At 40.8% G+C, this 25,000-nt stretch overlaps 1 protein-coding gene and 1 long non-coding RNA gene across 2 annotated transcripts; one reads left to right on the top strand and one right to left on the bottom strand.

Moving 5' to 3' along the window:
- The first annotated feature begins 741 nt into the window (after positions 1 to 741).
- LOC115416289 (uncharacterized) lies at positions 742 to 2,159 on the top strand. The gene is made up of 2 exons (XR_003934940.1): positions 742 to 1,414; positions 2,028 to 2,159. It is a non-coding gene; the product is annotated as an uncharacterized LOC115416289 (long non-coding RNA).
- A 283-nt stretch (positions 2,160 to 2,442) lies between these two features.
- On the bottom strand, positions 2,443 to 24,758 carry LOC115416283 (enhancer of polycomb homolog 1-like). The gene is made up of 7 exons (XM_030130036.1): positions 24,738 to 24,758; positions 21,199 to 21,377; positions 17,465 to 17,895; positions 9,894 to 10,018; positions 9,659 to 9,797; positions 6,367 to 6,751; positions 2,443 to 3,059 (listed from the first exon to the last, which is right to left on the bottom strand). The coding sequence occupies exons 1-7, from the start codon at positions 24,756 to 24,758 to the stop codon at positions 2,987 to 2,989; spliced, it is 1,353 nt and encodes a 450-aa protein (XP_029985896.1). The 3' UTR covers positions 2,443 to 2,986.
- Positions 24,759 to 25,000: the final 242 nt, after the last annotated feature.

Genomic DNA, 25,000 nt, shown 5'->3' with positions numbered 1-25,000 from the left:
GAACCTATTTTTCATGGAGTGACAAAAATGTCCACTCAGCTGGACACCATGTGTTTAATTTTAGAAGCAAAGAAACGTATTTACTGATATACTGTGTGAAAACTGAAATAAAAAACATGTTTACTGCTGCTATTCTGATGTTTTCTTACATTTTAACAGCCTTTTTGTTAAAAAACAAAACTGTTAATTACAGTCTAATAACAATTAGCCTTTTTTTTTTTTTTTTTAAATGTCAAACGTGTTAGTGCAGATCAGGTTTATGTAGAAGAGCTAATGTACAGTAATATGAATTCCAGTGTATGGGATGGAGCATAAGTGTCCACTGTGTCGGCTGATATGGAACTAAAACCACAAAATCCATGAATATACAAGAGAACAGCTGCAGAAGAACTGACCACTGGAGTGACCACTGGAGTGACCACTGTGCATGAAAGGGTTAAACTGGAATGTCTGTAAAACAGAGTTTCAGTTTGAACATTGGTGATAGAACATTAGATCCTGTTGGGATCAAATACAAATGTTCTTAGTATTTGTGCAGATTTATGATAGAATTCAGTTCTTCAAGGAAATAATCATTTAAAAAAAAGAAACAAAAAAATGGCCTTTTTAACAGTATCATCATTTATATGGTATGGTGACCCTAGTGTTGTGATTAGTATGGTATCGTCAGATTGTTGCAGACTCAGCCCTAGTTACATCATCCAAAACAGAGACAAAACAAAGCAGACACGTTGGTCAGAAAACACATAATGCCCTGGATTTTTATTTCATTTAGTGACAGTTCAAAGGATCCTTTAGTCTGTGTGGTGGAAGGGTCTACAAAAAAACCAACAGAACAGATGAAGGTGGGCCATTGGAATGGGCATTGGACTGGTACAGACAAAGAAAAACTACAAGTAGCCTTGTTCAGTACCAAAACTCTTCACAGAAGAGAGCGACGTCTTTTTTTATTGTTTTTTTTTAATAGGTTTTTTTCTTTTTTCCCAAATGAAGGCACCCGATATAACTGTGGTTCATTGGCCTTTTCGAAAGCCTTCTGGAGAGTTTTAAAAACAAGAGAAAACGACTGCTGAATCTTTTTTTTTTTCCTTTTCGATTATTACACATTTTATGCAGAAGGTGGAATGATAGGAAATGTCAGTTACTGCATTTTTCCCTTATATGTTTTTTTTTCCAACGAGTAACAAAAGAATTAAGTCTTTTGTGAAGGAAATTAAAAAGTGTGAGATAGAAAAATATTGACTTTAGAAAAATGTGAAGGGGATGAATGAAGGGCGGGGGGGGGGGGGGGGGGGGTTACCTTGTCTTTTAAAGAGAAAATAAAGTGTTCAGTTTTTTTAATCAGAGTCCAAAAAAAACAAAACAATTACAAAAGCAGCATCAATTTAAAAACAATTCATTCCATAGATCACAGGTGTCAAACATGCGTCCCGGGGCCTAAATCCGGCCCTCCAAAGGGTCCAGTCCGGCCCTGGGATGGAGTTGTGAAATGTAAAAATTCCATTAAGATATGAACAATCCTTTTAGTTCAGGTTCCACTTTCACAACAATTCAATCTAAAGTGAAATATTATCATAATAACAAATAATGACAAATCCAAATTTCTCTTTGTAAATGTAAATATTTTCATGTATTTACACTAAAATGGATAATTCCACAAAAAATGTGAATAACCTGAAATGTTTTAAGTATAATTTTAACAATATTCCATCTGTTATTAAATGTTTTGTGTATTTGTAGTGATCTGTAAGTTATAATGTACATGATAAACTGAAGCAGAATACTGTTCAAATCACACTGATTTTTTCAGTTCAAGGAATTCACATCTTTTGAAAGTTGAGTTTGTAGACGGAAACCTTTTCATTGTTTGACTTTTTTCACTAACACAGAAAAGTTTGGAGTTGACATTATTTCTGTATTATTCTGTTCTTATTGGACTGGTTGGGTCCACTGCAGATCAGATTGAACTGAACGTGGAACTGAACGAACAGGAGTTTGACAGACCTGCTGTAGCGCTCACATAAAAGCAGCACAGGCTCCGCCCCCGTGGGGGGTTTTTGTTACTTGTCTCGTACGGAAGAGCTTGAGTGGACACCGACAAACTGAATCACACCTGTTCTGGACCTCTGACCTGGACCAGACCTGTGGGAACATCAGCCCAGGTACAACCCCCCCACCCAAAAAGGGTAAGTTTCATGTGTTTTTGTTTTAAATCTAGTTCAACGCTGACTACAGTGATGGGGGGTGGGGGGTGGGGGGGGTGACTGGTACAGTGTAAAAAAAAAAACCAACAAAGAATTAAAAACATGAATAGGGGAAGAGAAAAACCTAAACCTTTGTAAACACGGTACAATAAATAACAGCAGGCTCCGCCCCATGCATGTGATGATGCTCACACACGCTCGTCTGTGATTGGACGCTCACACCTCATACTCGCACCAGTCGCAGTTTTGTCGTTTTCTCTCTTTTTTAATTGGATTTTCTTATGGGTTTTTTTTTTTTTAATATCTCGAGTGCAAAACATCACAAATGAACAATTCTGTATTCAAGTAATGTTATATACAAGAATAGGGGGGGGCTTCAGGGGGGAGGGGGGGTGGTATTACAAATATGCAGTACTGTACATAGAATTGTCATATTAAGAATTTACAGACGATCTCTTATTAACAGTAACAAATAGGGGAGGGGGAGGGGGGACTGGGAGAGGGAGGGGGTGTGTGTATGTGTGTGTGTGTGTGTGGGGGGGGGTCGGGGGGGCAGGGGGAGAAAATAATTGTACGAGACGAGCATTGCAGTTAAGTCCCTCGATGGTTGCCGTGGAAACCCAGCCTTTTTTTTTTGCTCATTCCGCCGCCCGCTTTGCATTCGCTGACGAACGATGCATAGCACCTAAAAAAAATAAAAATGAAAAAAACTGGGGAAAAAAAAAACAAAAAAAAAAACAGAAAGGGGTGTTGACACTTTCCCCGTGCTGCGTTCAGGGAGGTTACGTAACTTCCATGGCCACTGTGTTCTCTGATAGACTGTTCAGTGCTGGCTTGTCTTGATCGTGATTCTCCCTGAAAAATTAAAAAAAAGAGAAAAAAGAGGACGGTAACAGAAGTGTCAGAGCAGAGCGCTGACACTTTGAACCCTCAGGTCCTTCGGAAAGAACACAACTGCTCAAAACTAACAGACACACGACCACAGTCAGGATTTGAACCCTTTACTCCAGTGGTTTCCAACATTTTTTTAGTCCTGACTCCATTTTAACGTCACAAATTTCTGGTGAGCTCAGACATTCAAACCTGAGACTTTTTTTGGCTAAAATTAATTTGTTTTTGATCACGTAATAGTTTGCCAACTATGTTGCAAATAAACATTAATTTTAGACAACATTTAGACTATATACTGTCAATTTTTATTAGTAAGTTTTAATTTTTTTTTATCAACTACTAGAAATTTCAGGCGACCCCATTTGAATTTCAGGTGACCTCATGTGGGGTCTCGACCCCAAGGTTGAAAAACACTGGTTTAAATACAGTGAATGAGTGATGGAATACTGTTGAATACTGTTTATTTCACCTGCGGACGAAGTGCAGAAGAAAAGGAGTTATTTGGACTAAATCTGTCATATTTACACGGGTGTAGTTTTATACCCCAGTGTTCAGTAGGCTGTGTATCAGCAAGAACCTGACGATACAAATCACAATACTAGGATCACCATACCATATATCACAATATATCATGATACAGTTAAAAAGGTAAACTTCTTTTGTTTGTTTGTTTTTTAAAGATTATTTCCTGGAAGTGGGGATGGAACCATATGAAAATTTCATATCACAGTTACTGTGACCAAAATTATCACAGTTCTCATTATTATCACTGTATTACTGAAATTGTGCTCAAAATGTTCAAAAAGTACTGATACACACACTGAAAGAATTTAACCAAGGTGGATTAAAAAAAAACAACAAAAAACCCAAATAAAATAACAGTCCCAGTGTCCCTTCTGTGTCAGAAACATTCACATATTAACCCTTAGTGCTCTGAGTCTATTCTGTCTGTTTTTCAGTCCTTTTGATTTGGCCTTTATATACTATAGAAACAAATGTTTACTATACCCATGTTTGGATCTGTTTTTTCAGCACAACTTCATATGTATCATCTATTGTTTTTTCACTTTAACCTACTATAAAAACACAAAAGGACAAAAACACACACACACAAAAAAATCCAATTTGAAAAATGTATATACTTTATCGCATAAATAATACATAGATGCTTAACGAACCTTTTCACAGACTTTAAAAGTGAATGTTGGTTCCAAATATTAGGTATAGAAAATTAAAATTGTAATAAATTTAAACCACACTCAAATATTTGACATAAAAGCAGATCTTTACATAGGGTTTTTCCCCCTAAAAGTGCAGTTATCATGTTCAGTTATCATGAGAATTAGAATTTAAATGGTAATACTAACAGTCTGTGATTTTACTGCTGTTTATCATTATACCAGTAATAGTTACATCCCTATCTGGAAGAATTGAATTATACCAGAAATATGTACAAATACTAAACACATTTTTATTTGATCCCAACACAATCTAATGTGATATCATAATTTTTTTCTGATTCTTGTTTCCAAAGGAACTCCCATCTGCCTCTCAGACAGTAAAAAGTGCTTTTAGGATGATTCAAGTAACCATTATTTAATAAAACTGTGTTAAACAACAATAAATAAGATATAAACAATAAAGAAAACCAAAAAAACATTAATGAACCTCTACCATATCTGCATTTGAATAAATACCCAAAAATATCCATACAGTACTGTTTAATATCGATACAGTATCGTGAAATGAAATATCGTGATATATTGCAGAACCCATATTTTCTTACAGTCTCTAGTGTTCATAAATGTACAGGGTCCCTATTCAATAAACCAGTTAATAAAATACTACACTTTCCAGACTATAAGCCCCACCCACCCCGTCCTCCAACGTCTCGCCGTCGGTTCATTGATGCCACGCTTACGTGCATCAGCTGTTTCCTTCTTCGTCAGCTGGATCGATCGTTAGCCCAGAAAACATAAATTAGCTGCATCATTTTAGTGTGTGGAAAAAAGTAGCAGCTTATAGACCACAAAGTACGGTAAATAAAATAAATACTTAAAAATAATAATGATAAATGCCAACTATTTGAATTGTGACTTATTTATTACCAAAAAAAAAAGAAAATTCACACAAAACTGTAATTATTTTCCATCTAATACACATCTGGGGATGTAACTCTGGATGTGTCACAGATGAACATCATTCTGTCAGATTCTCCTTCTGGTTTCCTTCACTGACTTCCATTAGAACTAGAGCTGTTAGAAAATATGGGTTCTGCAGTACATCGCAATATTTCATCTCACAATACTGTATCGATATTGAACAGTTCTGTATGGATATTTTTAGGTATTTATTCAAATGGAGATATTATGGAGGTTCATTTTTGTTTTTTTGGTTTTATTCTTTGTTTATATTTTATTTATTATTATTCTTTAACACTTTTATTCAATAATGTTCGTTCCTTTGTTTGGATTGAACTCAAATCCTGTTCTGATGTTAGTTGTGAACTAATAGAATCTGAACATTTGAACAGGATCTGAAACTGGAATGTCTGGAAAACAGAATTTCAGTTTGAACATTTGCTGATAGAACATTAGATCCTGTTGGGATCAAATACAAATGTGTTTAGGATTTGTGCAGATTTCTGCTGGAATTCAATTCTTCAAGGAAATAATAATAATAAAAAAAAAAAGACAAACAAAAAATGGCCTTTTTAACAGTATAGTATATCGTGATATATCATATGGTGATCCTACTATTGGGATTTGTATCGTATCACCAGATTCTTGCAGATACACAGCCCTAGTGTGTGTGTGTGTGTGTGTGTGTGTGTGTGTGTGTGTGTGTGTGTGTGTGTGTGTGTGTGTGTGTGTGTGTGTGTGTGTGTGGGGGGGGTGTTATTAGACCAAATACTATTACTAAGAAAACACATGAATGTTAAAGTGTTCCTCAGATGATTAAACCGTTTCTATCGTCACTTTTTACTCAGATTTTCAGTGTTATTTCAACACTCTAAACTGGAGTCCAGGCTTAAACACTGACTCTGACACATTTGGGTTTTTACATCATCAGTAAAAACATTTCTTTTTTTGAAATTAATTATTTATTTATTTATTTATTTATTTATTTTTAAATTTTCTTTTTTTATTTATTCTATTTCTTCATGTTTTCTTTATTTTTTATTTTATTTTTAAACATTTCTAAGGTCACTGAGGTCAAACATTTCTAAAGGTCACTGAGGTCAAACATTGGACGATCACCTTCTCCTCACCTGGGCACTATGTCGAGGGGCGTGGCCGAGGCCGTGGCGACCTTGGGCTTCTGACAGTTGGCGGTGGCGGCGGCTGCGTGCGCCAGCTTTAAGGCGGATGTCGACATGGTGGAGCTCAGCGTCCGGGGGGCGTGGACGCGCTTGGCGGCGGCCACGCCCAGACGGAGGCTGTTGTTGTTGTTTCCCAGCAGGACCTGAGTGGAGGCGGGGTTAGCGGTGGCGGCGTTGGCGGGGTGGGCGGTGCCGTTGTTGCTCGGTGCCGACGCAGAGCTGGTGGTGGTGCTGCAGGGGTGGAGCAGGGCGGGGCCAGGGGAGGCGGTGGGCGGAGCCGGAGCCGCGGGGGAGGGGGACGCTGTGCTTGAGAGGTGCAAGCCCTTGTAGACACCTGGGGGGGGGGGGGGGGGGGGGTCAAAAGAGCCCAGGTGGGGTGGGGGAGGGGGAGAAGGTGACGGGGGGGGGGTTCACAGTTATCAACCGTTCTTAAAGAAGAATCCTGACATCTTCACTGGAAAGAACAGAACACACAGAGGGTCAGAACCCAGAACACACAGAGGGTCAGAACCCAGAACACACAGAGGGTCAGAACCCAGAACACACAGAGGGTCAGAACCTAGAACACACAGAGGGTCAGAACCCAGAACACACAGAGGGTCAGAACCTAGAACACACAGCGGGTCAGAACCCAGAACACACAGAGGGTAAGAACCTAGAACACACAGAGGGTCAGAACCCAGAACGCACAGAGGGTCAGAACCCAGAACACACAGAGGGTCAGAACCTAGAACACACAGAGGGTCAGAACCCAGAACACACAGAGGGTCAGAACCCAGAACACACAGAGGGTCAGAACCTAGAACACACAGAGGGTCAGAACCTAGAACACAGTCTAAACCCAGTCCTATCAGAACCGTTCAGTCCCAGCAGTAACACACATTTCCAGGTTCAGTTCTACTCAGGTTCATGTTTGTATTTATGACATAACCTGCGGTTCTGTTTGACAGGTTCTGGATCTCTAATCATTCGAACTGAAGGTGTTCAAAGCCTTGGGTTTTTTTTTTTTTTTTTTCCTTGGGTTTATTCCAGACAGTGTGTGTGTGTTCTCAGCAGGACGTCTGCACACATTCCACTCTTCAGAACCAGTAGTGCATTTATTTATAGAACTGGACTGGTTTAAATAAAGGCAGCTGTTTGGCGTCCATTACGGCCCGATAACTAAACTGGAACCACTAGGGCTATAGGGGATCACGGACAATTTCCTTAATCGATTGGATTTTGATTCATAAGGTTCTGAGTTGATTGATCATGATTTGATTCAGAATTAACTGATTGACTCAGATTCATTTAGTGATACCACAGTACAGTTTGGAGCTGGAACCTGTTTATTTGACGACCGCAGCCATGCAACACATCAGAACCAAGGTCCGAATAGTTTTGGACTTTTCATTCTAGTTTAGTTTTATTTAGTTTGGACTTTTTTTTCTCTAATTCAGTTTGTTTTAATTAGTTTTTAGAGCAGGTTTGATGGTTTTTATTAGTTTTAATTTTATCTAAATGCTTAGTTTTAGTTCAGTTGTAGTTCAGTTGTAGTTCAGTTGTAGTTTAGTTGTAGTTCAGTTGTAGTTCAGTTGTAGTTCAGTGGTCTCTTTTCTCTTCTTCTCTGTGGTCGTATTCAAATCAATCCCAGACAGGACTCTGCTGCTTTAGTCTCCATGTTTCCAGGTAGAGTGGGGACCAGAAGACGACTGGAAACCACAAGTGAACACAAGTGACGGAGCAAAAAGTGTCGTATGGAGACAGCACAGAAAACTGAGAGAGACAAAGAAATCCATTTAACATCAATCTGACATTGACAAAGACGAAAACGAAGGGAATTTTATCCTTAATTTGTATCCGTTTTAGTTAGTTTTGTAAACACACAATACAGTTTCAGTTAGTTATGTTTTTTTCTTTTAATTATAGTTTTTATTTATTTCAGTTAACGAAAATGTTTTTGCAATTCTAGTTTTCGTCGTTTTGTTAGTTTTTGTTAACAATAATAACCTTCCTCCAAACTTTCCTCTGTTTTAGAGCCAAAAAAGTTAATTTACATTATGAAAAGGTTTACATCTACAAACTATCCTTTCAAAAGATGTGAATAACATGAACAAACTGAAAAAATAAGTGTAATTTTAACAATATTCTGCCTCAGTTTATCATTTCCACATGTTCATTATAACTTACAGATCACAGTGGATCTACAAACACACAAAACATTTAATAACAGACAGAATATTGGTACAATTGTACTTACTTCCCTTAAAACATTTAAGGTTGTTCATATTTGTTCAGGTAATTTACATTTTTTGCAAAATTTTGCTTTATTTTCGTGTGATTTGGTATTGATCCAATGTTGACAAAGACGAAAACTAAGGGAATTTTATCCATAATTCGTATCCATTTTAGTTAGTTTTGTAAACACACAATACAGTTTCAGTTAGTTATGGGTTTTTTTCTTTTAATTATAGTTTTTATTTATTTCAGTTAATGAAAATGTTTTTCAATTCTAGTTTTTGTCATTTCGTTAGTTTTCGTTAACGATAATAACCTTGATCAGTATTGGTATCAGTACTGACATTGGGGGGTGGGGGGGTCCAAGTCCATATTAGAATGACTGGGGTTCTGTGACCCGCCTCAGAGAGCCTCTGCTGACCAGACGGGCCAGGCAGCCACGTCCTCCACACTGTGGGTTCCAGTCTGAGGACCTCCCATGGAGGCGTCTCCCCCACCTAACCCTAACCCCACCCTTCCTCTGCGCCCCTCCTGCACCAGAACCATTGTGAGCCAGATCAAGGCGCCCCGTCTCCCCCAGGGCCCTGTGAGACTGGGCCAGCCGGGCCTCAGTGGTACCTGGGCCAAGTACCCGCGGTCCTGCTCTGAAAAATCAATCTCATCCACTATTACTCGATTATGCAAAATTAAAAATAAAATCAATCCAAAAATTTGTTTTTTTTACCTGGCCCTAATAAGCAGACCCCGCCCCCCATGGGCCCAGGGGAGGGGTTTATATCCAGGTGGAATGGATACCATCACTGGTTCAGAATATTTACATTCAAAGGCTTTTTTCAGGGTAAAACACAGTGAATGTTCCTGAACAGTTTGTGTGTAACTGGGCTTCACACCAGTCCAAGTCACAACACAGATCTGACTTTAAAACAACCAGGAAAACCTCGACTTCAATGTTTGGGTTTCCTCACAATGCTGTAGTAACAAACATATGTGTGTGTGTGTGTGTTCCCGTACTGCTGTACTGTACCTGAGGGGGACAGGACACCGTTGACTCCGCCTCCCAAGGCCAGCTCCTCCTTGGTTTTCAGAGCCAGCAGTTGGTCGGCGGTGACGAGGGCCGAGGCGGCGAATTGAGCGGTGGCCTGGTCCAGTGTGTTTACCAGGCCCTGGGGGGGTAGGGGGGGGGGTCAGGAGGACAGGTGTGAGTCTTTGCTTGGTTGGTGGGTTCAGTGCAGTGCATGCTGGGATGCTGGGCTGCTCACCTGTGTGCTGTTGGCAGTGGTGGTGCTGTTGGCTTGCTGTTGCTGTAGCTGGATTTGTTCCAGCTGGTGTTTCTGCATCAGAGCCAGCTGCTCCTGATGCTGCTGGTACTGTTCGGCTGTTAGAGCTGCAAACACAAAAGCAGAACCCATCAGAACCGCTCACACACCCAGGGTTCAACCATCGGACCACCGCACAGTCCTACACTGTCCTGGATCTGCTCAGTTTGGTGGAACTGACAGTTCTGCCACTTTCAGATACATTACTGCTGAGGATCTGGAATCAAACATTGCACACCAGGGGTGTCAAACATGCGGCCTGGGGGCCAAATGTGGCCCACCAAAGGGTCCAATCCGACCCCTGGGATGAATTTACAAAGTGCTAAAATTCCACAGATTCATTTTAGTTCCGGTTCCACATACAGACCAGTATGATCTACAGTCAAATAACCGACAAAAAAGAATGACTCCAGATTTTCTTCTGGGTTTGATGTGAAAAAAATATTACATTATGTCTATAAATAATGACAACTTCAAATTTTTGTCTTTGTTTTAGTACAAGAAAAACATTAAATTATGAAAATATTTACATTTTCAAACCGGAAGCACTCTGAGAGTGCAGACCTCTGCCAAGGCCAATCAGTGGGTAACCCAAACCCTAACCTTAGGAATATTATCAAACACTTAAAGCCGTTTTACCTGGTGGTAATTTAGTGCAACAGTGTGCAGTACACCTGACAACCCTTAGAATGTAATACACAACGATGCCATTAGTGTTAATGGTGCTAACTGTTGACAGTGGAGCAGGTTCTAGTTAAAACCTGAGCATCAGAGCTGACAGATGAACGTACAGGGCCTTTGTACCACTGGGGGGTCTGGGGTAAACCCTGACCTGCTGCTGCTGTGTGTATTAGAGGAGGTCCGGTCCATCCACCACAGGACCCAGACCCCCTCAAAGGTCAAAGGTCAGCCCAGTTCAGGTTGGGTTCTCCCACATGGACTCATTGATCACTTATGCACATGTTAAAGTCCTTCATCACATGTTCCCGTTTACATTTAGCTCCACCTTAGCCTTTTTTGCCCCTATACCGCTACCTGCTAACAACCTGGCCCTCACTGTGAGCACAGAGGAGGTCAGGAAGGTGTTCCGGAGCGTGAACCCGTCGAAGGCTGCTGGTCCCAATGGTATCCAGGGGAGGGTACTGAGGGGCTGTGCAGTCCATTTGGCAGAGGTTTTTACTCCCATTTTTCACCTCTCACTGGCTCCTGCACAGGCCCAGCTGTCTAAAATCTGCCACTATTGTACCCATCCCCAAGAAACAGTCGGTCAGCAGTCTGGATGACTATAGACCTGTGGCTCCTACTTCAGTTGTGATGAAGTGCTGTGAAAGACTGGTGCTAAGGCACATAAAATCTTTATTGCCTCCCAGCCTTGATAAGCACCAATTCGTATCCAGAGCCAACAGGTCCACAGGTGATGCCATCAACACAGCCCTTCACACAATGTGGAAACACCTGGAACAACCTGGCACTTATGCATGGATGTTGTTTGTGGACTTCAGTTCTACTTTTAATCCACTCATTCCAGCAGACTGGTGTCCAAACTGCACAGGCTGGGTATTGGCGAGCACACATGCAGATGGATGGGAGAGTTTCTCACCAACTGTCTGCAGTCAGTCAGGATGGGGCCTCATCACTCTTCTGTCCTGACAGTGAGTACTGGGGCCCCCCAGGGCTGTGTGCTCAGCCCCATGCTGTACACTTAGTACACCCATGACTGCGCACCAATCCACAACAGCAACCTCCTGGTCAAATCTGCAGATGACACTACTGTGGTGGGGCTGATCCACAACAATGATGAAACGGCCTACAGAGAGGAGGTCCTGAACCTCACTACCTGGTGTTCCCTTAATAATCTGGCACTCAACTCCTCCAAAACAAAGGAGTGGGTGCTGGACATCAGTAGGAGGAGGAAGAGGAAGGACCCCCCCCCCCCCCCCCCCCCATCCAAGGGGACACCGTGGAGTGGGTCAGTGCCTTCAGATTCCTGGGTCCATACATTTGTCAGGACCTCCCATGGGGCACTAACACCAGTACCCATGTGAAAAAGGCACGACAGCACCTGGACTTTTGAAGGTCAGTGAGAAGGGTCCACCTGTCCCAGGAACTGCTGCTGTCCTTCTATAGATGTTCTGTGGAGAGCATCCTTACCCACAACATCTGAGTGTGGTACAGGAGCAGCTCTCAGGCTGACAAGAAGGCTCTAGAAAGAGTCAGGAAGTCAGCCCAGAGCATCATGGGAGTCCAGCTGTCCTCAGTGTCAGACATCTGTAACAGCAGGTGTCTGCGCAGGACCAGAAGCATCAGCCTGGACGGTTCACATCCTGGACACAGCCTGTTCTCACTGTTGCCCTCAGGGAAGAGGTACAGGTCCATCCAGGCCCACTCCTCCAGATTTAGCAGTACGTTTTATCCAAGTGCAATATGGGTACTGAACACACTGCAATGACAATACCTCAAAAAAGGACATATATTTAACATATATCCAAAGTGTTCAGCCAGGGTCAGAGTGCAATATATATTTATCTCTACTGTTTCTTGGTTGGTGACATGCCTGTTTTTATTCTGTGCATATATTTATTTATTTATTTATTTTTCTTTAAACTGTTTTGCACTACGCACCACTAGAGAGTTGTCTCTTACAATTTCGTTGTACATATGTATAATGACAATAAAGGCATTCTATTCTATTTTTTTTCCCAGCAGCTTCATATTGATTATCGCTCCTGTTGCTGACAGTTCCATGTATTTCACAGTCTTGGATCTTGGCGTGTTATCGATCGACTTAATTCCCTACAAGCCTTTCACTTCTCTACTTCACAGGATCCATGACTCTTCATCACACTGTGCTATCCAATAATCACAACTCAATCTGGATCATGCTTCATGTAATCGGACTCCATCGTATTTCTTCTACGTTCTCCGCACTCGTGCTGTCTGTGTGTGTGTTGTTTGATGACCTCCAGTTCCTTTGAAAATCCACTCTTCGTTATACCAGTGCCTTTCATTTCTGTGAGCTGATTTCCAATATTACCGTGTACCAACAGGCTTCAGCAGTGCAATGTTACCAGTGAATCAATAGACAGCTCTTTTGCATGCACATCACCCCTTACACGACTCCTGTAAAGTGCTGTAATGACATCCAGACGCCGAGCGGCTGAATGTTGTCAGATTAATACTAGTGGGACCTGTGGCATTTACTTTATATTCGGCCCCATGTGCCTCTGTGTCCACACAGCCCCACAAATCCTGCACGTCTCATGAATTTATTTATCAAACTCTTTTTAATTGACACCTTGTAGACTGGTGGGGTGTGAGGTGTTGTGATGTGAATGCAAAGCAACAGCGGTGTCTGAACACCATCCACACAAACAACTTAAGAGAGCGCCGCTGTAGGACCTGACGGACGCTCATGCTGTCGTTACACAGCGGAAACATCATCACGTCACACCACATCACGTTCAAAGAAAACACATTCCAGCCTGAGTGCAGAATCATGTCCATCCATGAAAGTATCCGTGGATTAATTAGTTCTACGGACCAGCATAGTAATTAAGGGATCACTTACCCTGAACTACAGGCAGATTTCTTTACTTCCACCAAAGAGTACCTTGTTATACAGATATCATCAGTTTAAAGGTGCTGGAGACTTTCGTGACCAATTTTTCATCAGATCTGTCAGACCTCAGTCATATCCTCAGTATCATGAATCCGTTCTGTCATTACTCACCTGAATCTCTTGCATTACGGTGAACAGTTTCAAAGTGCCATCCACTGTAAACTAAACCCATGTGTTTACATTCGGACCGGAAGGGAATTCGGGCATCTTTGGAATTTTGTCGTGATGTGCATTGTGGGAAGTGAAGGTTTGTGTAATCGCGTGACAGCAGCAGCTGCTACAGACACGAGGTGGAAAAAGCAGGAGCTCCCTTCCCTCTGTGCATATTACTTCAGCCGTTTCCACGCCATGTTTGTTTCATCCATGTAATATCAAATGGTTGCACTGCTGCTGTCAGGTGGCTACACGAACCTCCACTTCCCACAATGCACGTCGTGACAAAATTCCTCAGATGCCCAGTTTCCTCCTGACTCTGTAAACACATGGTTTGTTTGTGGTGGATGGAACTAAGAAACTGTTCACCATGAGGAAGAGATTCAGCTGAGGAATGACAGACAGACGAACAGATTCATGATACTGAGAATGGACAGATCTGATGAAAAATTGGTCACGAAAATCTCCTGCACCTTTACAGTATAGTTTGACATACATTCCACTACATGGAGAAAAAAACTGACATATGGTTCTTGAATGAATCACATTCACAACAGACATGAACTGTCTGGAAGATAAAATGAGTGTGATAACAGGTAAAATGTCTGTAGGTCTGCCACAGCAGCCAAACACCCCAACATCCCAACACCACCCAACACCCCCCCAGTAATCATACTGGCCTCATGAAGATAATGAGTAAAGGTGTAAGAAAATATGGGTTCTGCAATATATCGCGATATTTCATTTCACAATACTATATCAATATTAAAAGTACTGTATTGATATTTTTAGGTATTTATTTCATGCAGATATTGTGCAGGTTCATTTTTGTTTTTTGGTTTTCTTTATTGTTTATATTTTATGTATTTTTATTTAATACTGTTTTATTAAATAATGATTATTTGAATCATCCTAAAAGCACTTTTTACTGTATGAGAGGCAGATGGTAGTTCCTTTGGAAACTAGGAGAATTAGAAACATTTTGTGATATAACATTAGATCCTGTTGGGATCAAATAAAAATGTGTTTAGTATTGGTGCAGATTTCTGCTGGAATTCAGTTCTTCCAGGAAATAATCATTTAAAAAAAAAAAGAAACAAAAAATTGCCTTTTTTTAACAATATCATGATATTTTGTGGGGGGGGTGCAGTGAAACTAAAGACGCTTTACTAATTTCTCTATTGCCACATTTCTGCTACGTGGAACCGGTTCGACTCGGCTCGTCTCCCGTCGTTGTGCACCTCATTTCCTTTCCCTTCTTACCTTCGGAAACTTGTATTTGAGGAGTTACAACATTTGTTGCCCGCACTGGAACCGGCCTGGCGTTCACTCTGCCGCTACATTCACAAGCACCGCTGAGTATCAAATACGTAACATTCCTGTAAATGAGTCACATGCTGTGGACAAATGTTTGAGGATATTGGAGGGATTCCACCCTTTTGAAGACATGGAAGCTTTGACAGTGTTCCAAGTAAGTGGATCTGGTGTGGTCTGTTTAAACCGTTTCTGCCTCAACGCCATGTTGGCCACGTTCTGACCAAAACAATGCAGCGTACGTGTGACGTCAGCGCATGCACAACGAAGGTGGAATCGATAAGCAGAATCATTAAGCAGGCAGGCAAATGATTCTAAGGAACCAAGCTACTGGGAACCGGTTCTTAAAGAACCGGTTCTCGATTCCCCATCCCCAATTGTGATATACCGTATCGTGATCCTAGTATTGTGACTTGTATCATATCATCAGATTCTTGCCAATACACAGCCCTAATAATGATTCACAACTCGTTTCAAATTCACACCAGGTTTCATTTTTCACTGTGAAAGATAATGGTTCAAACAGTTCTATTAAAATTGGAAAAAAAAATTAAAGCCGCAAGCGGCATCTAAAGGCCCTCGCCAAGGGCAAGTCCAGTGGAAGTATGCTCATCGTTCAGCAGGTGGCGCTGTAGCCCCAAATTTTGTGTCTTCTAATGAATGGGTTTAGGCCTGGGATATTGACAATTGATTTGAGACAAATCAGTGTTCGTATGTCCGAACTGAACAAAATTTTGTATATATAAATCTGTAGGGGGCGCTATGAGCAAAAATTCAATTTGTTCCACTGAATGGGTGTAGGCCTGTGAGATGTACCACTGAGTCAAATTTGAGCCAAATCGGTGTTCGTATGTCTGAACTGATGCAATTTTCGTGAAGGTAAATTTGTAGGGGGCGCTACTGAGCGAAGTGGCAATTTGTTTTGATAAATGGGTGTAGGCCTGGGAGATTGACAACTGATTCAAATTTGAGCCAAATTGGTGTTCGCATGTCTAACGTGAAGTAATTTTCGTAAAGGTAACATTGTAGGGGGCGCTATGGCGCCGAATTTAAAATTTTTCTGATAAATGGGTGTAGGCCTGAGAGATAGATGTCTGAGTCAAATTTGAGCCAAATTGGTGTTCGTATGTCCGAACTGAAGCAATTTTAATAAAAAATATTAAAAAATTTTGTAGGGGGCGCTGTATTGCAAAATTTCAGTTTCTTTTAATAAATAGGTGTAGGCCTTTGAGACAGATGTCTGAGTCAAATTTGAGCCAAATCGGTGTTCGTATGTCCGAACTGATGTCATTTTTGTAAATGTACATTTGTAGGGGGCGCTATAGTGCGAAATTTCAATTTCTTTTAATAAATGGGTGTAGGCCTGGGAGATGGACGTCTGAGTCAAATTTCAGCCAAATCGCTGTTTGTATGTCTGAGCTGAAGCAATTTTTATGATGGTAAATTTTCGAAAAAACTTAGCAAAGTTTGCAACCTCGTCACACAAAAACGGTGATGCCGATTCAAAAAATTCGGCTAACTTTTGATGCCCCACTTCTCTAGATACTGTACACCGATTTTGAGCTCATTCGGCCAAACGGCTTAGTTGGAGATAGTTAAAATACAACTTCAGCGAAAACGCTGACTCAGCATTTTGGAAATTTCAATCCAATACGGCCGACTAAGGGTTGGTTTAGGGGCGTGGCCATAATAATATTTTTTGTTTGTCTCCTCATGATGAATCTGTCTACCGATTTTCGTGGCTCTACGACAAACTTTATGTTGGACGCGCTCCCATTGGCGCAATGCATTTCCACTTTTCAAGGGGGCGCTGCCGCAACGTTTCTTTACCGACATCTACGAAACCTATATGTAAATTCAATTTCTCACACTTCTGAATTTTAGGCGAAATTTGGTGAGTTTTCGTAAATGTTCAGAGGGTCAAAATTGAGCTCAAAGCGCAGGAGAAAGAAAAATAAGACAAAAAAAAAAAAATAATAAAAATAATAATAATCTGAGCAAGAACAATATAGCCGTTTCTATGACAACCACGTATTTGCCCTTTTTTGAAAGTTCTCGAGGTCCCCCACATGTGTGTGGGGTCAGATGTCACCTGTCGTGCACTTACAAACATGTGACTGACCCCGAGTGGGTGTGTCCCATTGACTCCCATTCATTCTGGGCAGGTGTAAATATGCGATTTGTGCACCTGTCATATACATCGTCGGAAAGGTCTCAGTGCCGTGAATGTGAATATGTGTGAGAGTGGCGACAGTGGCGAAAGGCGACCGCGTCACTGGCAATTTCGTCCCCATGCGCCCACTGCAGACTCAATAGGCCCTGCGCCGGCTTTACTCGGCTCGGGCCTAAAAAGTTGTATAAAGTTTTGAGATGAGGGTAAGACAGCCCTGAAAACTGAATCCAGCGTCAGCGTTTGTTGCAGACTTACCAGCGGTAGGTGTGGGTGCTGGGACAGGCCTTCCAGGGCGCTGGCAGCCGTAGGGCGGCCCCCCCGCACCGCAGACGGACACGGGGCGCTTCAGGCCTCGGCTCAGCCTCCTGAACAGCGGGTGGGCGTTGTCCAGCTCATGTAGTGGTAGTGTCCGTGGTCGGAAGTGCCTCCAGCGGCACGACTTTATATTCAACAGTATCTGACTGAGGTCCGTGGAAGAGGGACAGGAAGAGGAAACCGAGGAGTTGAAGGAGGAGGAACTTCTGTCCGAGGTATTTGTTTCTGAGGTACTGGCCAACTTGTCGGCGGCCGGCGAGCGTAGAGTCGTAGGAGGAGCCGGAGAGGGAGGAACGGGCAGGTTGAAGGATTCTGGATCCAGTTGGTGGTAAACGTTGTCGTAGTCTGTGTACGCCCGGTCCAACAGAACCCTGGGAAACAAAGAACACAAAGAATAGGTCAGCCTCCAAGGATGAACACCCCCCCTCCCCCAAACTACAACTGAACTAAACACAGCAGAACCCTGGGAGACAAAGAGCAGGTCAGCCTCCAAGGATGAACAACCCCCCCCCCCCCCCCAAACTACAACTGAACTAAATACAGCAGAACCCTGGGAGACAAAGAGCAGGTCAGCCTCCAAGGATGAACACCCCCCCCCCCCCCAAACTGCAACTGAACTAAACACAGCAGAACCCTGGGAGACAAAGAGCAGGTCAGCCTCCAAGATGAACCCTCCCCAAACTGCAACTGAACTAAACACAGCAGAACCCTGGGAGACAAAGAGCAGGTCAGCCTCCAAGGATGAACAACCCCCCCCCACCCCACACACACAAACTACAACTGAACTAAAATACAGGTTTAAAGGTTTTTTAAATAGAAATAAAAATCATACAGTGGAAATCGAAGCCACTCCAAGGAAAACCATCATACTATTAAAAAAAATCCTATACAACAGAAACATTTCATAACCGTTCAACCCAGGCCTTCATTTGTCGTTATGGGGAGGGGACACAACTCCAGTGAACAATATGAAACACAGTAATTGTAAATGAAGAACTATCGTCTGTTTCTAGACCGTTTCAGATGAATAAACTCTCACTCAGTACCCAAAAATCAAATTTTATCATATTTTTAACAAAAATAAGAAGTATAACAATGAAACCAACAAAATCCATGAAAAAATTCCAGCATGTGTCCACGTGTACTGTGTGTAAACTGTACGATGTCTCATATTTGTGCTTTGCATTATCTTCTGTTCTTCACTGCAGTTTTTGAAGAAAGGGTTTTGTGGTAGCGCTCTAGTTGTACTCTGTACTAGGAGCAGTGGCCTGACGTCCCTAATCATCGAACTTAATTTCGTTTGATGTACTTTGTACTGTCAAATGACAATAAAGGCAATCAATTCAAATATTCATGGATAACTTTGAAATAACTCAGCTTTCTTACATAAATGTTTTAGGTGTTATTGTAGATGAAAAATTGAGTTGGAAATCACATATTGATTTTGTTTGTAAAAAAAAATCGAAGTCAATTGGCATTTGGATCAAAGTCTGTTCATTGATAAATCATTCCTGTTTGCTTAATTTATCCTTACATTATTTAGTGCAGTACTGTTTTGGTGCCAACCTGTCCCACTGATCTACAGAAGATTATCCTAATTCTAAAGAAATGTTTCAGAATGATCAGCGTTTCAAACAGACTCCACTCATCTGCTCCTCTATTCCAAAAATTCAAACTTCTGTCAGTTTTTGATGTGAACGTTTACCAGACCTGTGTCTTCATGTCTAAATATGGTCACTTAACTCATATTCTTCCCTAAGTTTTTCAGAATTTCTTTATGTTGTCGTCTAGCTATTCATGAGTATCCTACACCATATGCAAGCAAATTTTATCTTCCATACTGCCGAACATCTGTCAGTCAGTATTGTCTGCAATATGATGGACCAAACCTGTGGAATAATCTATGACCGGAACTTCAGTCAACATTTACTTTATCATTATTTAAAAAAGCATCTGAAAAGGACTGGAATTCATGAAAAAATGTAAGACTGTATATCATTTGATTTGTATCTGATGATTATTACCTCCGCCAGGAGGTATTGGGATCACTTTGCTTTGCGTGTTTGTTTGCTTGTTTGTTATCAACTTCAGTGTAAAACTCTTCCACCCATCTTTCCCAAATCTTCCCCACAGATAGGCCTAGGCCCTGGGACCAACACATTCCATTTTGGTCCCAGTAGGACAAAGTTCAAGGTCACAACATCTACGTTTTTCCATCTGTCATCATTGAGACATTTTCCAAAATTCATCCAAAATTCCAAACGACTCCGATTCTCCTCCAATTGGATCCACCTGTAGCTTAGAACAATCTCTTGTATCTGGAACTAAATTGTCCACATCCACTGTGGAATGTGGACTCTGTGGACATTTACATTTAACATTGAAAATCCCATTTACCACACATTTAAAATTAGAACTCAACTAATATTGATGTGAATTGATTCTAATTTGACACTCACATGATTGGTACCAAGTAGGGATGCACCAATACCGATACGAGTATCGGCACCGGCTCCGATACTCAGTGTGTGTACTCGTACTCGTAAAAGATATCCGATACAAATGCACTGATACCACTTACGGCTGTGTGACATTCACAGTTCAGTGCAGCAGGTACGCGGCTGTGGAATAATGTGTGTTGAGTGTGAAGAGTGTGGAGATTTTTCAAAATAAATGACGGTGATAAAAGTAACGCTGACTGACAGTAACGTTAAAGACACAGACAGATACGGATGCAGTGTTCTGTCCGTCCTCTGCGTACATTCCATCTGTTTACCAGGTGCTGGTGGATGCGTAAACAGAATGAGAATACCAGCGGGAGTTCGGAGCGGTGCGGACCGCCACCAGCGGAACTGAAAATGAAACTGATTGCTCATTTGTCTTTTCTCTTCCTGCTGAAGCTAAACTTTTAACCCTTACCAGAGAAAACGCTGCAACATTAGTATCACATTAGTGTTGCCTCTGTCGTCTCCATGTTTGTTATTACTGACTTTCTTCTTCTTCTCAAAAAACGTTACTCTTCTTTGCAGTATTTGTCCAGTATGGTTAATTCAGAGCGGCGCCCACTGGTGGATTAATTGACAAACGCTCATTCCAACACATTAAATGTCAGTAGCAGCACTTTGTTCCAGTCAGACTAATGACAACGACAATAAAGCACATTTACAAAAGGAACGAACAACTGGAATGGGATTATTAAGGACTCGTACCAGTACTCGGTATTGGCAAGTACTCAAATGTAAGTACTCGTACTTGGTCTGGAAAAAAGTGGTATCAGTGCATCCCTAGTACCAAGCTTCAACTTTTTCTGCTGTATGGAACAACCTGGAAACTGGTGAATTTCAACAGAAATAGTCGATCCACACATGCACACCGTTCAGGGTGCCTGGTGGAGGTTTGCGTTCTCTGAACACTTGTTTGTAATGTGACTTGCATTTTTTTTTGTTTTTAGTTTAGTTTATTAATTCAGTTATATTATATTTTTAATTCTTTTTTCTGTTTTTTTCCTGTGTGTTATTCATTTTGGTGGAGGTATTCATATAAGCCTTTTTTTGTCTTCTAACCGCTACTGCACAATGATGTTACTTGTTTGAATGTTGTTGTTTTTTTTATTTTCTCTTGCTGTTTTATGATGTGCAAATAAATAAATAAAAAAATAAAAGTAATGAACGCACCTGCCGCCCCGTCCGACCCGTCGTCTGGCCATGCCCAGGCAGCGCCGCGGCACAGTGAGCGTAGTGAGGCTGTAGCGGTAGTGGGCCTGGGCCAAACCCCCGTCCCAGGGCCCAGACCACGGCCAGCTGCCCACACGGTCCTGACAAGCCTGGAACACACAGGACGACCAGGGCTTTAGCTGAGGTCACAAACAAGACTCACGAAAGCTGTGGCCTAAACCTAAACACAGGAACGTACGTGTCCAAAGGAAAACCACCCATCAGCATACTTTACTAACCCCCAGGGGGATATTATCAGGTGTTACAGTCACTGCATTCAAGTAGAATAAAAAGTAGCAGCAAAGAGATTATCAACACAACTTCCTGTCATATGTTCAGGCCATATTTTGTGACGAACCAACACAGACCTCCAACCCTTTCAGGACCTCCCACCTTTAGACAACACTGTGTATTACACAGTGTACAGTGTGACTCCTCGGGTACAGACTAGGGTTTGGAATCTTAGTTGTAAGGCCGATACGATACACATCTGCATTAGGGACAGATCCATATGAAAATTTCAAATCACGGTTATTGTGACCAAAATTATCACAGTTATTCTCACGGTATTGTTGAAATGTGCACAAAATGTTCAAAAAGTAATGATATACACACTGAAGTAATATAACCAAGTTGTATTTTGAAAATAAATAAATAAAATAAAATAACAGGTACAATGTACTTTCTGTGGCAGAAACATTCAAATATTAACATGTAAACATCAAACATACAGATGTTCATTAAAAATGGAACCGTATGGACACTGTTTGACCATTTTCCAGATCAAGTTTGAGTTGAAAGTGCAGTAATCAAACACGGTTATCACGATAATTAAAATTTAAATGGTAATACTAACCGTTGGGAATTTTACCGCAGTTTATTGTTATACCGGTAATCATTACATCCCTAATCTCCATACTGATTAGGGATGTAATGATATGAAAATTTCATATCACGGTTATTGTGACTAAAATTATCACGGTTATCATTATTATCGCAGTATTGTTGAAATGCTCTCAAAATGTTCAGAAGTACTAATCCACACTGAAATAATTTAACCAAGTTGTATTTTGAAAAAACAACAAAAAAACCCCAAATAAAATAGGCATAATGTACTTTCTGTGGCAGAAACATTCAAATATTAACATGTAAACATCAAACATACAGATGTTCATTAAAAATGGAATCTTATTGAAAAACAACAATGTCAAGATCCCTTACAAAGCATGCCCTTTCTAGATGCACCCACTGGAGAGTTGTCCGACTGGACCAGGGTCACTTTTAAAATATGGAGTAAAATAAAGTGTGTGTTTAAGCTCCCAAAGTTAATTTCACCTTTGATAAATATTGGCTACATGAAGTCTTTTACACCCAATAATCTAGACAACAGCTTTAAAAAATGGTCAGAAAAGGGATTGATTTATTTGCATCAGCTGTTTGATGGTGGGATATTTAAGACATTTGAGCAGTTGAAAGATGACTTTGATCTCCCCAGTTAAAATTTTTTTTAGGTATTTGCAACTTAGAACTTTTCTGATGACGCACAAGGAATGGGATAAATTCGCAAAACCTACACCCCTAGAAAAGTATCTGATAAGAGTTACAAACTGGTGATGGAGAAAAGAAAGTAATTTCTAAATTGTACAATTATTTTCTTATTTATGAATCAAAATAACTCCTCGCAGATAAGGGGGAGATGGGAGGCAGAGGCGAACGTGGACATATCTGAGGATGACTGGCACAATGTATGTACAGAGGCACATCTGGTTACGAATTCTAATACATGGAGGGAATTCAAATGGAAAATAATCATTAGATATTTCAGAACACCAGAAATAATGTCTAAAATGGATCCCCAACATCCCAGTTCATGCTGGAGGAACTGCGGAGCCCATAGAGCTAATCACACTCATATATTTTGGGTTTGTCCTAAGTTAAGTGTGTTTTGGAGGGAGGTGTTCAATGCCGTGAAGGAGGTTTTTAAAATGAACATCCCACAAAGCTTCACAGTGGCAGTTTTGGGAGTAATACCTGAAGGTCTGGATAGAAAAGCAGATAAATACCTTTTGAATATATTATTCACCGCTGCCTTAAAGTCTATAACCATCAGCTGGATGAAACCAGAACCTCCCTCATATAATACATGGATTCAAAAAGTTTGGGATATTTACCAGATGGAGCAGATCACACACTTGCTCCGGCTTCAGAAAACCATATTTACTAAAAGATGGGAACCTATGTTACCTTTAATACTGCAATAATATTTACTGGTGATGCAAGAATACTCCATGTTATCAAAGTGCTGTCAATCTACCTCTGACGAAGATTTATATCTACAGCCATTTTTATTTTTATTTTTTTAATTTTTGAAGTGAACATTGTTTGCTATAATTGTTACTGCTTTCTTAAATTTCATTATATGTGTCTGTGGAGGTGTATGAGAATATATTTGCAGCTGTGTAGGGGGAAAAGAAATTAATTTAACTGTATAATTGAATGTATAATTGTACTGTACTGAAAAAAAAGAGAAAATTTAATAAAAATTAAGTTAAAAAAAAAAAAAAAGGAATCTTATGGCCATTGTTTGACCATTTTCCAGATCAAGTTTGAGTTATTTTAGGTTCTTTTTCATAGCTAGATAAATAGATAGATAGTCTCTCTCTCTCTCTCTCTGTCTTTCAAACTGCGGTAATCAAACACGGTTATCATGATAACTACAATTTAAATGGTAATACTAACCATCTGGAATTTTACAGCGGTTTATCATTAGACCGGTAATCGTTACATCCCTAATACTGATATATTAACCTCCTCAGACCCAGGAAATGTCATCAAAGTACCAGCTGTTTTTGTTTTTATTAAAACAGTGCCTATATTGGAAACATTATGACGCAACAGCTTTTTCAGATTTTTTAAAAAACAGTTTTTAAAATTGTATGGAATGTCCTTTGTGGTGGACAGTTTTCTTTTCTTTTTTTTTGTATAAAATTGTGAAACTCTTGTCCTCAAATGTGGACAGAAAACCCATAGCTGGGTCTGAGGAGGTTAAAGATAAGTGCGTGGCATCTCGCAATACAATTCACACCCGAATCATGATACAGAGCGATTAAGGCTGTTCTGATTCAACACATTCATTCTGGTAAATAAATTAAAAAATGCAGTGCAATTCAATGAGATTGATTATTTATTTAACAAATAAAACCACATGTGGTCACCTCCCTTCTGTGTCTGTCAGATACAGACATTACAGTATTCGTCAGCGGCGCTCGTGCCACAGTGTGTGGGCGGAGCTCATACTGTAGTGTACAGTGTACACATCTGCAGCGCACGTTAATGTGGGTCGGGTCAAAAGAAAAACTGTACCTAATTAAATGATAACACTTTAAATGCAAGTAAAAATATATTCTACTGAACAGATTGAATTGTATCGGTACAAACATTCAATAACTGATGTGTCGCAATATCATTCCAAACTTTTCATTCACTCACAGCTTCTCTACCGGTGCACTGGGATTGTGCATGCGCTAGGGATGTGATGATTAACGGTATAAGGATAAACCGTGGTAGAATTCCTGATGGTTATTATTACTGTTTAAATTCTAATTATGATAACCGTGTTTTATTACCACACAGAGAGAGAGAGAGAGAGAGAGAGAGAGAGAGAGAGAGAGAGAGAGAGAGAGAGAGAGAGAGAGAGAGAGAGAGAGAGAGAGAGAGAGAGAGAGAGAGAGAGAGAGAGAGAGGAGAGAGAGAGAGATAGAGA

The sequence above is a fragment of the Sphaeramia orbicularis genome, unplaced genomic scaffold (assembly GCF_902148855.1).
Source record: "Sphaeramia orbicularis unplaced genomic scaffold, fSphaOr1.1, whole genome shotgun sequence".
Lineage (NCBI taxonomy): Eukaryota > Metazoa > Chordata > Actinopteri > Kurtiformes > Apogonidae > Sphaeramia > Sphaeramia orbicularis.
Note: the sequence above shows the minus strand (reverse complement) of the source record. Positions and strands in the feature narration are given on the sequence as shown.

What these genes read in the sequence shown, in the direction of transcription:
- LOC115416283 (XM_030130036.1), bottom strand. Translation starts at nt 24,758, where the DNA reads ATGCACAATCCCAGTGCACCG. An exon ending in TGCACAATCCCAGTGCACCG is followed by an intron (nt 21,378 to 24,737) that starts GTAGAGAAGCTG and finishes TTGTGACCTCAG; the next exon opens with CTAAAGCCCTGGTCGTCCTG. An exon ending in AGCACCCACACCTACCGCTG is followed by an intron (nt 10,019 to 17,464) that starts GTAAGTCTGCAA and finishes TTGTGTTTGCAG; the next exon opens with CTCTAACAGCCGAACAGTAC.